Source organism: Zea mays, chromosome 5 (assembly GCF_902167145.1).
Source record: "Zea mays cultivar B73 chromosome 5, Zm-B73-REFERENCE-NAM-5.0, whole genome shotgun sequence".
NCBI classification, from domain to species: domain Eukaryota; kingdom Viridiplantae; phylum Streptophyta; class Magnoliopsida; order Poales; family Poaceae; genus Zea; species Zea mays.
Genome location: NC_050100.1, coordinates 160,053,959 through 160,068,119, shown reverse-complemented (window position 1 = coordinate 160,068,119; position 14,161 = coordinate 160,053,959). Strand labels below are relative to the sequence as shown.

Below are 14,161 nucleotides of genomic sequence, written 5' to 3'. Positions count from 1 at the left end.
AGTCGTCATACCATTCATCCTCGTTAAATGAGCTCTCTTGACAAAGCTCCCTGTGCTGAGGACTTTGGTCATGGTCATCTTGGGTAAGATGGCACATTTCCTCAGCGGCTTCATCGATCTTCTTCTGAAGGTCGGTCAGTCAGGCCATCTTCTCCTTTTTTTCTTTGTACCTGCTGATGAATGACTTCCAGGTTCCTGATCTCTTGGTCCAGCTCCTCCTCCTGGAGTGTTGAGCTGGTAGCCTTTCTTTTCTGGCTTCTCGAAGAGAGATCGTCTCCTGGTTTGTGTCCAGTGGTTGCAGTGCAGCCCCTGGCGCTGCTGTCTTCTTCGGCAACATGACAAAGGTTGTTGCTTTGCCGAAGATTGTGGAAGTGAGTACACAGGAGGTGGGCACCAATGTTGGTCACTTGTTCTCAAATGCTACAGATCAAGAACAAGGCAACACAATTGTTAATGGTTAAAGATCTTCGTCCTTCGAAGCATTATTTCCTTTTGGATATAATGATCTTCAGACGAAGGTTATGAAGGAAGTAGCTTCATCATCTCAATATGTAAATATGGATATAAATATAAATATGAGTAAGAGTGTGAAAGAACATTAAAGAATGAAAGATAATGATCAGATCCTCACAATTTATTTATATTCACATCCACATATAAGAATTAATATTAATGATATTTATAATACTATTGTACCTTCGGTTCGCCAGAAGATGAGAATGCAAAGATGACGCGCGAGAGAGATTACAATCCATCGTGAAAAGTACGGTGCTACTGTTCATCTATTTATAGACACGGGATGCAACCCGAATAAGATTACATCCATGCCCCTGACATGTACTCTTAATCATAATGCGAGTTATCAAGGACGAAGTAGTCTTTTCCCCCTTAGGTCAGTTCCGTCCTTCATGCTTGCTATCATACCAAGTCGAAGCTCCTTTAGCCATAGCTTCGGCGTTCATCCATGTCACCTTCGGGTTGTATCTTCATATTACACACGCCTTTATCATGAGAGAACCTTCATCCCAAAGCCAAAGCCTCCTGTAATAGTCTATGTCATACTAAAAACATATGGTTAGTCATGTTTTTGAGGACCTTCGGAAGAGGAAGGCCCCCAACAGTGACCGGCCGGGAAGTTTTCTCAGGTTCGCATGAGTGAGGAAAAAGTGCGCACAAAAGACTTGTGTTGGTCTGTGGGGACGATATATGATCCTAGAGAGCTGCCAGGATTAAGTACCGCTAGTCCAGGGATTGGACGGGGTGTTATAGTGTTCGAGGTGGTGGCAGGCCTCTTCCAAGACCTCGACGTGGTGGGCGTGCCTCGGGGTGGACCCATGCGGCCTCGCATGCAACCCCTGGACGACTTCATACGGGGTGAGCTTCGTGGGGCCGTCCACCTCAGGGTGAAGCGGGCTCTGGACGTGGTCGCTTCCCACTACGAGATCGACCTCGAGCGGGTGTACGACGGCTACGTGCTCCTCGATGAGCCCAAGCTGGCTGCTACCGAGGGGCAGAGGCTGATGGATGTCAATGACGAGCCGGGGACCTTGCTGGCTCATCACTTCGAAGTCAAGGTTTTGCCACTTCCCCCGTCGCCAACTGATGTCGAGCCTCCTGCAGGACCTCCTCGGACAGCATGAACATGGCCCTAGCTCTGTGGGGGATTATTAAATTTTTGTAATATGTGCTAAGAATTCGGTGGATACTAAGTATTTAAACTTTTATCCGTTTGTTGTGTGTTTTTCTGTTGTTTTGTGCCTATTTCCTTAGTCCTACTGCGGTGTCCCGTCAGAACGCAAGTTACCCTTTAGGGAGGGAATAGCGAGCGAGGAAATCGTATCCCTGAGGCGTACGTATTCCTGCGGCTCGGCTATTTTCTCCTTAGTCGGGAAATCCTCTATTCCTAAGGGTTTTCACATTACGACTAGGGCAGGGCTATGAAACAATTGTGCCTACCGCTTTAGTCCTACTACGGTGTCCCCGTCGGAATGCGAGATACCCTTTAGGGAGGAAATAGTGAGTGAGGAAATCGTATCCCTGAGGCATAGGTATTCCTTCGGCTCGGCTATTTTCTCCTTAGTTGGGACGTCCTTCGTTCCTAAGGGCTTTTGTATTTGGACTAGAGTAGGGCGACGAAACGTGTTCGTTTTCAAAACTGCGAGAAAAAAGGAAACACAAAGGAGGGGTTCCCCTTCTAGCCCCCGAGGGAGGCTCGGTTTTGGAAGCAAGGCCGAGCCTCTCTTGAGAGTTGTTCTTTATTAAATATGCGGAACATAGTACAACTAGGCCTCGGCCTGTATGCCTAAGGGTAAAAGCATTGTCGTAGACTTCTCCTTCCTTGTTGCAGAGCTTCTATGTTCCTGGCTTCAGCACCTTGGCAAAGATGAAGGGTCCTTCCCAGGGGGAGTGAGCTTGTGGCGTCCTCGGTTGTCTTATCATAACCGAAGCACCAGGTCGCCTTCCTGGAACCTCGGGCCGATGTGGAATCATTTCTGGGTCGTGTCGTAGCCCTCGCCACCGGAGCAGTAACCTTTCGAGCCCTCAGAGAGCATCTCGTCACACACATATAGAAACTGTAGCATGGACTCAGGATCTCTCAGCTCAGAGAAGTCCAAGGCAAAGCCTAGACTGTCTTCCTCCTCAAAGTCCAGGCACCCTGAGGGGAAAGGAAGTCCAACATATGTCCTAGTGACGGAGCTAGTGTCGAAGCTTAGCACAAAGGGGATGGGGTTAAACACGGACGGTTCTTCCCCAGCCTCTGCTATGTCTCTCCAAGGAGCGATTGGTTCCTCTTGACCCGTGGGTGGGAAGACTGGCGCAGCTGGTACCACTTGTTCGACGGCGTGGGGACTGGTGTTGCCCATACCAAAAAGCTGGTGGCGCCATATGAGTCAGTGTAGGTGCGGCTGGTGGCGCTCTGGGTGCAATGCTGACATTGGCTAGGTCCCTCGAGAGGGAGTCCATGTCGTCTACCATCCTGGGGCTCCTCCAGTGCACGGGGCACCATGAGCGGTGCGATCACGGTTGTTACGTCTCTGCCTCCTGCGACAAGAGGGGCGGCAACGGGAGCTTAGATGCTCAAGAGGGACAGGTGGGAGGAGTATCATGTCATCTTCGATGCCGGGAGGCATGAACTCGAGACTCCCAAACATGATCACCATCCCAAGCCTGAGTGGGTGGTGGAAACCTGCCATCTAGAGTGCTGGCGAGAACTAGGAGTGTTTTACGCGACTATCCCCTACCTGGCACGCCAACTGCCGGTGTTTGGACCATGAGTCGTTAACCAACCAGTAAATGTGCCATGTGGCTGACTCTAGATGGTGTGCGAGGAGACACAAGTGATTATCCTGGTTCGGCCTACTCAAGGCCCTACTTCCATCAGAGAGGATGAGGCTTATATTACTCGCACCGTGGTGCCTGTAGTAGGGGTTTACAAGCACATCGGGAGAGGGGAAGTCCCCAAGTCCCTAGAGATGATTGAGGCAAGTGCCAATATATAAGACAGAATGCGAGAGCGAGAGTTCGTCTACATGTGTTGTGGACGTGTGGCGTTGATGTCAATCTGTGGATTCCTCTTCCATGGAGGGTCCCCTGCCCTATTTATACGCCAAGGAGGGGGCATCCATAGTGAAGTCGGGTCTTGTATTCGAAGAAGAGTTGCCTGGCGCCTGACGCGACGACGTATTATGCGGTAGATTCGTGCCTACTGACTTTGTATAGAGAGCCGAGACCGAGGGGTCATCCGTACGTCCGAGCTCCCAAGGGGGAGGCCGCCCATGTCATAGTGGTTGTAACAGCGCCGGGGTATGGGCCAAAGGCTACTTACGGGGTGTGTCATCGTCCTGGTGTGTGATGACATCGAGATTCCCTGCTGCACTCTTCGAGATTAGAGCCCCTGCTTGGTTGATGTGGAAGTCTTCTCGAGGCGTTAGCCGAGCTGTCCCACGACGTGCGCTACAGTCGGACGGAGTGGCTGCCTGTGGGATTTGAGGCGTAGTCTATGGCCGAGGCCGAGCTCGGGCGAGGTGGAGAACTCGCTCTAGGGCTAAGCTTGACGTCGGGCGAGGAGGAGAGGTTGCGCCCGAGGGCTCGCCTGCTCGACTTGATGTATTAGGCATCCCATCGGAGGGCGTCAGACGGCATGCGCACACTATTTGTGTAAGCGTAATCATGTCGCTGCGCTGGACGTGATCGTTGTCTTGTCCACAACTGTGCTCCGCTGCCACAGCGCGGGTTAGCACACGCATTAAATGTGCATATCCCCTGCCTATTTTCGGGTTCCCTTATCCTAACTGCCTGAGGCTGGCTCGGGCGAGACGGACTAGGCTGAGGCAGCCTCGGGCGAGACGGGGTGAGTAGTGTTGACCTCGGCTCAGGTGGAGCCCTGTTCGAGATGGGAGGCCCTCGGGGGGACGTCTCAGCTTTTTATAGGTGGCTCTGCTGTCACCCCTCAGTAGTTTAGTCCTTATTTCTCTATGTGTTTTTGTTAGGGGGTAATTCGGGTGTCTCTAATTATCACCCCCGACATCATCCAATGCCCTGGCTCCCAATATCATATGACCAAGTCCCAAATCCAATTTGATAGCCTCATTAAGCAAACTAATTCTATGAAACATATGCCCGACATCCACCCTATCAAATTAAGACAACTTATGGCACTCTACTTTGGCAGACCTATCAAATAATGATCATAATCTCTATAAGCGCAGTGATTGAAATGTCATTAAAATAAACTCTTATTTTTTAGAAAAAAATCCATTTTATCACATTAATACATGGATGAATAGTATGACATAGAATAAAACATCACAAATAATCATATTAAATGTGAGATGTCATGACCCTTTATCATAGTGATCTCCATCACCAAGTTCTATCCATGGCTGTTACATTTGAGCCATAGTATTCACAACATCATGTGCAAAATCAAATTAGATGGAGAACAAGATACTATCGCATTATGGTGCAAAAAGGGAATCTTCCAAACAATATATGCATTATACACAAAACTCTCAAAAATTCAACGATCATATCATTACAATCCCTATGAAAATCTCATCGTATTAATCAAATCCAGCTTTCATAAAGCATTTTTGCTTCTTGTTATTATTCAAAATCATCAACACATGATTAGAGTTTGTTGGTTACATGTTAGAACTCCTACAATGAACCATAATAGGGCAACATAATTAAAGTAGGAGACCTCTCCTTTCACCTTTCATAGGCTCTAAGGTATCAAGGATAGAGGCTTGGATGAGAAAACTAGTGAGAAACAATATTAAATACAAGGCAATGTTACATAATGGAGATAAGTATTTAGTTCGAATGGAATTTCCCATTTTGCTTTGTTTTTTATTGTCCAAAACAAAGGACTAAAGAAACAATATGTGAAACCTTCAGAACATTGTACCTTTGAAGGTCTCTCAAAGAAACTTAAGTGCTTGCGGCACACATATCTTTGGGTGCACTTCCGTAAGAAGACATTACCGGTTCAAGATTACAAAAACTATTGACTCCCATAACAATGGTATTATAACCTGTTTATAGAGTTGTGGTTACATACACCTTAGCCTAGAATTACAAGATTAAGGGTGACCATTCTGATGGAGAGTAGTGTTGTCAGGCTCACCGGACCGGGTCGGTCTACCACTAGACCTTCCCACGTCAGGCGCCACGTCAGCTAGCCATTGAATCTAGAACTCTGATCGTTGAAACCTAACTGGTCTAGTGCGCCACCGGAATGGTCTGGTGCGCCAGCAACTTCAACCTTTTAAAATAGCCTCTCTAGAAAATCGATCTGGTGTGCCCCTGTGCTCCCTCTGACCAATGCCTGGTTTTAGACCTCTCTACATACTCGGTCTGGTGCACCAGAGACGGACTAGCTTAACTCATTTTTGGGTAATCCTTCTTCAATTTGATATGGCTATGTTTAAGGATGTTCCTATGACTTAGACAAACATATCTAGAGGTTGTTCAACAAGACTAAGTCATGGAACTTGATCATTTTGATTTTACGAACTCAGGTTCTCAGTTAGGCTCAAAACTAGCTCTAAAATACTAACTTCGACACTTGGGCTTTTAGAACTTATCTAGGTGGTTTAACTACCAATAATTCAGCTCTTCCATTATATGCGCTTTGTGGCTGGGTTAAGCTGATTCCAACTTGAATCTTCAATTCTGATTCTTATGAACTTGTGATCATATAGTTAGCAAACTAGTTAGTCTATATGGTTGTGAAGGTCATCAAGCACCAAAACAATTATTGGAATGGATTTAAGGCCCATTTCCCTTTCAATCTTCCCATTTTTGTTATTTGATGCCAACACAACCAAAGCATTTATGAAACTTGAAAATTGTAAGTAGTTTGCTAGTTCTCAAGTGTTTATAAGATGTGAATTGAAATTGCTCAACACTTGATAGAGTGTGAGATGGTAATAGTATTTAAAATTTTGGACCACATATCCAACCACTTTTGTTTTTGATTTTTGCAACGCAAGGAGATTTTGAAAATTTTCTTCCTTTTGTCAAAACTCTCTTGTTATGTCCAATCAAAACTAATTTTCAATATTTCCCCCTTTTTGGCAAGTAAGTTTTGCCAAAAACTTTTTCTCCCCCTTTGGCATAAAAGATGTCTCCTCTTTGTTGGCCGACGTCCCACAGGTAATGGGGAGGTCAATCCACCCAAGCAAGGTCGCTCGTCATCCTAGTATGACCCCATGGAAGGGCCCTCCTATCGGTCGGAGGCACTCTCGGTCGAGGCCCATGGCGTCGAGCATGGCTGACTAAAGGATATTGAGCCTAGTCCCTCCATCCATCAACACCTTCGTCAGTTGCACTGACTCGACAATGGGACTGACAATGAGTGGGTATCGCCCGGGTCGGAGGATATGCTCCAGGTGATCGGTAGGATCATAAGTAATGGCGTGGTCAAACCAATCGAGGAAGGTCGGGGATGCTTGTTGTACCTAGAGTACTTCACGTCGTTCCAACTTTCGATGCCTTCTCGGTGCATAGTAATCTGACCCTCCGAAGATTAGCACACACTCTGACTCATCGGGGAAAGCAGCTCCCACTTTCCCTTTCTTGTCACTCTGCTGGGGTTTGGCCCATCTCGGGCGGTGTTCCCTTGCTTAGGAATTTCCTCTGCAACCCATAGTCCTTATAGGCGTGTCGGACCGGATAGCGGTGGTTCGGACATGGGGGCCTCGAGCAGTTTCTCGAAATGGTCGGTGGCTTCCTCGGTCGGCGGTTTCTTTCCTTTCTGGCCCGTTGTGGCTACCAGCACTTCGTCGTGCCTCCACTTGTCCTTCTTTCTTTCATCAGGCCGCCCTACAGATCCTCCGTCGAGCTCTTTGTCGCAATTGGCCTTCTGCCTGCGGTGGTTGAGCTATATATGACCGTCGAAAATTATTATAGTCTATTTTTGGCCTCTCGTTGCGCATGCAACCGGGAGTCGCTAGAGTGACCGGTTCCCACAGGCCGATCCAACGTCGTTGGGTCTTTGCTCCCTCCTTCTCACTCTCTCACACGAAGAACACGCGATCAACACAGGTTTTGGCGCAACGCACGAACAGCTGCATTTTCTAGTTTCCTTCTGCCTTTATTGTTACAGAGAAGAAGCTCACGGATGCATGCGCCCACGCCCTCAAATTCGCTGCGCCATCCCACAGCCAAGGGACGTGGACAGCTTGTCCGAGAACTAAGCCCCGGCCCACTACTCATCACACAACACTGTAAACGGAAAAAAATGCCCTGCCCAACAGATTATCCTATGACCAATTCTCTGTGCTGCGCCAAATTAAAACCTGTGTTCATCGCGTGTTCTTCGTGATAGAGCGAGGAAGAGGGAGCAGCGACCCAACGACGTTTGATCCTGAGCCGACAGGGTCGTGTCGTGACTCGTGATTGACGTGTGGACTATCTGGCGGTGACGGGACCCATCGATGGAGTGGCAGCGCGCGGAGTCGGAGCTGTTCGTGGACGCGGACGACGCCCCAATTGATTACAGAAAGCAGCTGCGGGACGTCAGGTTCGTGCCGCCCGGCGCCGACGATGGTGTTCGATCGGGCTGGGCAGCATGGTACATGCAGAAAAACATGCAGAAAGGACAGGACAAAGGAATTAAGGAATGAACACGGAGAGTCAGAACTGAATACCATTTGTATCAGCTGGTCGACTTGCAACACATTGCAGGTTCTCACAGCCCAACAGACACAGTCAATCCATTCACAGAAAAAAAAAAGGTAAGTAACAACAGGACTGGCATTCCAGTACTGGGGAACTGCACGCGCATCTTGATAACAACGGTCGCAGTGTGATTGTTCGTTGGCTTTCATCAACTCAGATGACTGACACAAAGCTGCAGGCTGATCTACTATAACGCAAGATCGAAAGAAGCATCCACATGTGTTGACACGACGAATCGAGCTCTGGGCTCTCTCTGTCTCTCTCACCTCACCTGCTAGTTACGGGGAAGGGGGTAACTGTATCTCCGGCTCATCTTCAGTTTGGCCACCAGCGTCAACAGATGATTCATCAGATTGTGGAGGCGCCATCTTCCATGTCCTCCAGTTGGACGCGTCCACGTCCGCGTCCCTCGTCCACGCCAACCGGGCCTGGTTTAGCCAAGATTCAACAGACTCAGCCACCTGGCGCTTCTTTTCCTCGGTGCAAGGCAGTTCCGACTGATCTTTATCTGCAAATGCATGCAAAGGAGCAGCGATACTTAAGGGTCATGCAAGCAATCAGCATTCCAAATCCAGATGCTAGTGGAAGTCGTAGCCATGTGATTCATGAATCAAATCCATGTGTGTTTGGTGTACATAGTACATATATTAAATACTTATCATCCATTTCAAATTTAATGTCTCTTGTTGCTCGTTATATTTTATAAATACCACCTTCCACCGCTACACTTCACCACTTCGTTGGATGTTTTTTGCAAAATATATAGAGTAACCAGAGAGTGCTTGGGTGTTCGGATTACCCAATTTTTTCGGGTCGGATATTTGAAAATTCGGGTAATGAGAATTAGGATCCGAAATATACTTGTTTACAACCTTTACCCTTCGGGTATCCAAAAGTTCGGGTTCAATTCAGGTGATCCTAAATTATCTGATTGTAGTATCACGAAGTAAAGATAATAAAAACTAAGCAAACATTACATATAACAAAACAATATAATTTTGTCGTTAGTCTGCTTTCACAAACACATCACCACTACGGGAGAGACAAACTTTGCCTAGCACTAAATATTTTGCCAAGTGTGAATTCACGGGCACTAGGCAAATATATTCTTTGTCGAGTGTTACGCTCGGCAAAGCAAGACACTAGGTAAGTCAGTCGTTTGCCGAGTGTCTGTCACTGGGCAAAGCAAAACACTAGGCAAATCGAAAGTTTGCCTAGTAATGTCAGGCATTAGGCAAAGAAAAACGCTCGGCAAAGCAAGACACTAGGTAAGTCAGTCGTTTGCCGAGTGTCCGTCACTGGGCAAAGCAAAACACTAGGCAAATCGAAAGTTTGCCTAGTAATGTCAGGCATTAGGCAAAGAAAAACGCTCGGCAAATCGGAAGTTTGTCTAGTGCCATACACTAGACAAAGAAAAACACTCGATAAATTGTCGTCGTCAGCTAACACCATCCATCCACCGTTAACTTTGCCGAGTGTCTGACTTCGACACTCGGTAAAGAAAGTCTCTTTGCCTAGTGTCTTTTTTGACACTCGGTAAAATATTTTTTCTTTTCTTTTTCTTCCAAACTTTTTATGATGTGTTTCTATAGCACCTAGTACTATGTCAAGTTTTGGTAAATTTTTTAAAGTTTTTGCTATATTTACTAAATTTATTTCATTTAATTGAAATTCTTTTGATAATTCAAGTTGGAACTGCAAGTCATTCACATGATGGAAAAATGAATGGAAAAATGATATTTATGTTATTTATTATAATTTGAGGCCTTACTCGGTAACAGACCATAAGTTTCAAACATTATGTTCACTAAACATGACCACAAACTTATAGTCCAGTTGTTTTTAAATTGTATAAAAATCAAACAAAGTCAAAAAATCATAAACATGTCGAGATGTCATGATATCATACGTGGAAGCTGTGATAAAAAGTTGACATGGTTTCATTAAACCCGAGGGGGGAAGTTTTTGCCGAGTTCCCGAGAAATGACACTCGGCGAAGACACTTTGTCGATCCCTTCGTTGCCGACTTCTCTTTTCCGAGTGCAACACTAGGCAAAGTCTTTGCCGAGTGTAAAAGAGGATTTGCCTAGTGTATGTGATACTAGGCAAAAAAGACGAGTCCTGTACTGCACACTACGTATAAGTCTTATACATATTGATTGAAGTTTATTATTCATATATATTAGTACATCAAAAAATTACAATCACATTGCAAAAATACAAGAGTTTGGGTAATTCGGGTAATTTGGAAAAAAAAGGAGTACCAAGATTCATAACTTGAATTATCCAAACTTGAATCGGGTTTTTTGATTTGCTATCCGAATTAGTGATCGGGTAAATCGTGTCCGTGTTTAGGTAATAGATAGCGGGTGTTTTGCCCATGTTATTAGGGTGTGTTTGGTTTGAAGTCAAAGTAGGATGAGTCGGGGGCGCCACCGTCCCCTCGATTTTTTGGGATCACGTCGCCCCCAAAAATCACTCCGGTGCTCAACCTCGCCCTCGCTTGACTCTCAACCAAACACTATAGAAAACGTGGCCGCCTCATCTCATCCCTCTTTGTACATTCAACCAAACACACCCTTAGAGACCTTAGATGGTGATAATTAAATATGTGTATCATGTACACCAAACTCCCCTGTCACCTGACATGTAAAGGAATGTATAAAGACCGATGCCAAACAGAAGGAGTGTTCTATACATGCCAAATTCAGAAAAATTTACAGTGTGGTTAAGATTTATGCATATGATTGGAGCGATTCAGTAACGCAAGGCAATGCAAATGTTCGCGCGCATACCGTCTGTCGAATAGTCGTCATCGCCCGAAAGAATGGGTGGCGATGGCGGTGGTGGCGACAGCTCCCAGGCATCGACGATGGGGCGGGAGGATTGGTACTCGAGTCGATCGCGGTCTATCAGCCATTCCTCGCAGCCGACGACCTTCTTCTCGCGCAGGTCCAGGCCGAAGAGCTTCGAGCCCTGGAAGAAGTAGACAACGTAGTGGTCGTTGGGGTCGACGAGGGCGACGTCGGGCACCTCGCCCGGCTGCAGGCCGGCGGCGGCGTAGGTCTCGTCCTCCCAGATTTCCGCGAAGGCCACCTCGTACTCGAATGTCCAGGGGTTCGGGACCTCCGGGTCAACGAGCGTCCACATCCATACGGTGGGGTTAGACTCGTCGACGGGCACTTTGTAGGAGAGGCCGCGGATCTCGACGAAGCGCAGCTTGCCCTCACTGGGCCTCACGCAGCGGCGCTTTCGGACGAGGGGCTTGATGACGCGGTCGAAGGCGACGTGGCCGGCCATCTCGGAGCCGGCCGGGAGCGGGATGAAGCGCAGCGCGGGGCTCTCGGGGACTGGCGTGAAGGGGTCGCAGCAGAACACTCCATAGGCGGGGGAGAACCACCAGAGGCGTCCGTCGTGGGCGAGCACTCCGATCTCGGAGTTGGGGTTGCGCATGCGGACCTGTTGCCGCGCCCGGCTGAGGTTCCTGGCGAACCACCGGCATTTGGCGGTGGAGTAGTAGAGGAGCTTGTTGGGCTGGGAGTAGGAGGTGGTGGGGTGGAGCTGGGCGACCATGTAGTGGCCGCTGTGCTGCGGGTCGGCGATTAGACCCATGCTGAGGTGGAGGTAGATTAGACCCACGTCGTTGGCCTGGGTATAGGAGGACACCGGGGGGAGGATGGTGACGGTACGAGTGTGGGTGTTGCAGAGGAAGAAGTCCGGGCGGTTGCCTTCGACGACCTGGAGGAGGATGCAGCCGGAGCGGTCGGCGGCGAGGATGTAGGCGGACAGTGGCTCGTTGGTGCGCCTGGGATTGGGGGCGACGCGGGGGTGAAGCACGAGGTAGGAGGGCAGCGGCGGGTCGTTGAGGTCGAGCATCAGCATGTCGGTGCCGGGGATGATCTCATGGGCCCGCTCGTCCTCGTTGCTGGGGAGGACGACAACGGAGACGAGGGCCACCCACTTGCGCTGAGGTTCCGACGACTCGGGCTCCTCCTGCTCCTTTTCCTTGCCGGCACGCGACCACTGCGCCAGTTCTGGCGCCGACCATGACTTGCGACGAGGCACCGACTCGGGCTCCTGCTCCGCTTCCTGGCCGTCACGCGACCACTTCGCCAGTTCTGGCCCCGACCATGACATGGCTGGTGGCGAGGCGCTGCACTGGTGCGGGGACGTACGGGGGACGCGAGTCGGTTGTGTTAGTTTGAATCGTTTGATTAGAATTCGTGATCGTGGCTGTTGCCGCATGTAGGAGGAAGGCGATGGGGATTTTATGTAGAGGAGGCGGGCGTGGTGCGCTGCGTATCCACGGATGCAGGCGATGGGGATTTTACTCCTGGAAGGCTGGAAACTTGCTCCGCCGCTTGCGCAGCATGGAACAACGGGGCCGGCTCTGGCCCACCGCGGGAGCGACGACCGCCTAGGGCCGAAGCAAGAGGGCCTAGTTTTTTTTCCAAAGACTATTTTTAATATTCTGTCGAGAAGGATATATTGGAAAACATTGATATGAACATTGATCTTACATATTTTGCTTCAAGTACTCGACAAAGTTATTTATTTTGAGACATTAGAACTATACGCAATCTGAATTTTTTTAATACCCTAAATTTTATTCTTACTTAAGGTAATTGTACAGATTTAAAAATGTTTTACTATTCTTATTTTCTTCTATTTTAATTTACAATACAAATGAAAGAATATAGATAAACATTGACCTAGGTCCCTCCAAAACCAAGAGCCGACCCTGGGTGGGGTGCACGTGAGTCACGTGAAGAAGGAAAAAGGAAGACAAGCAACTGACACATGCGGTAGTTAGAAATAAGGAGTGAAATTGGAGGTACGGTAAAAGAAGCTACTGGATTTTTTCCTCCCTGCATAAGAGCAACTCCAACAATGGTCTGAAACTCCCCGCGTAAGAGCAACTCCAACAATGGTCTGAAACTAAGTTCTAGTTTAAAATATAAGATTCTAGATTAGAAAATAGCTTCCAAGAGAGGTCCTATTTTATAAATTTAGAACAAATTAATATAGGGCTCCAACTCTGAGATCCTAAATGTATAAGCTCACAGTCAAGGCCCTATCCACCTGTCTGTCACACCCGGATTTAAGGGATAAAGCCGAGTGCGTCTCATATGTGCGTCAAAGAAGAACATCACATATAATGACAAAGTGTATAGAGATAAATGTCACAAGTATCAGTATTACATAACGGAAGTCTTACAGAAATAAATGATAACAATAAAGCGAACTAAATATTATTCCTTTGCGCCAACAAGCTGACTGGGAGACACCATCTAGATGAGCTCGTACTCTTCATTGTAAGGCTCCTGCTGGACCACCTGTTCTTCTCTTGCGGGGGGTTTATATATTGCAAGGGTGAGCTCACAAAGATCATAGCTCAACAAGTTGCGGGAAATAATATGCATGAAGTCGCCAAAAGTGGGAGTTCATGTGAAGTGTAAGGCTGATCAACAAATGAGGGTTAAAGCTGAGCATTGCTTTTAATAAGCTGGTCAAGCTTTATTAGCAGTTATTAAATGTAAGTAGATACCAAACCAGAGTGATAATAGATCAAAATTAATAATAAATCCCAATGTGATGCAAATGACAAATTGAATTTAATTCAATAAATTAATCATGCGAGAGTCCTGAGCTGCTCATGACCACGAGCACAACTAGTATACCAATTTTACACTCTGCAGAGGTTGTACCCTGTACCCACAAGTCGTGTATCCCATCTATCCTGGGTTTTCAAGGCCCTTAGACACTGCCGAGGTGAATGGCTAGGAATCCACTACAAGGCCTTTACAAAGTTCCACTAGCTTCAGAAAATCAGCTACAGTTTCTAGGAAGAGCAATACAGGAATCCCCCGTCTGACCGACATCGCAGCAAAATCAACCCGGGAACCTCCCTACACGCCTACTCCCCTATTGCCCTTGCCCCTATCGGGTAAGGTAGTCATCCACTAGCTTTCCT

The 14,161-nt window shown here is 47.6% G+C and overlaps 1 protein-coding gene across 1 annotated transcript; it reads right to left on the bottom strand.

The window, feature by feature from the left end:
• Nucleotides 1-8,130: 8,130 nt before the first annotated feature.
• Nucleotides 8,131-12,411, bottom strand: LOC103627117 (uncharacterized). Its single transcript, XM_020537736.2, has 2 exons — nucleotides 10,983-12,411; nucleotides 8,131-8,695 (listed from the first exon to the last, which is right to left on the bottom strand). Exons 1-2 carry the CDS (start codon nucleotides 12,322-12,324, stop codon nucleotides 8,466-8,468), a joined length of 1,572 nt encoding a protein of 523 aa, XP_020393325.2. The 5' UTR covers nucleotides 12,325-12,411; the 3' UTR covers nucleotides 8,131-8,465.
• Between the last annotated feature and the right edge of the window lie 1,750 nt (nucleotides 12,412-14,161).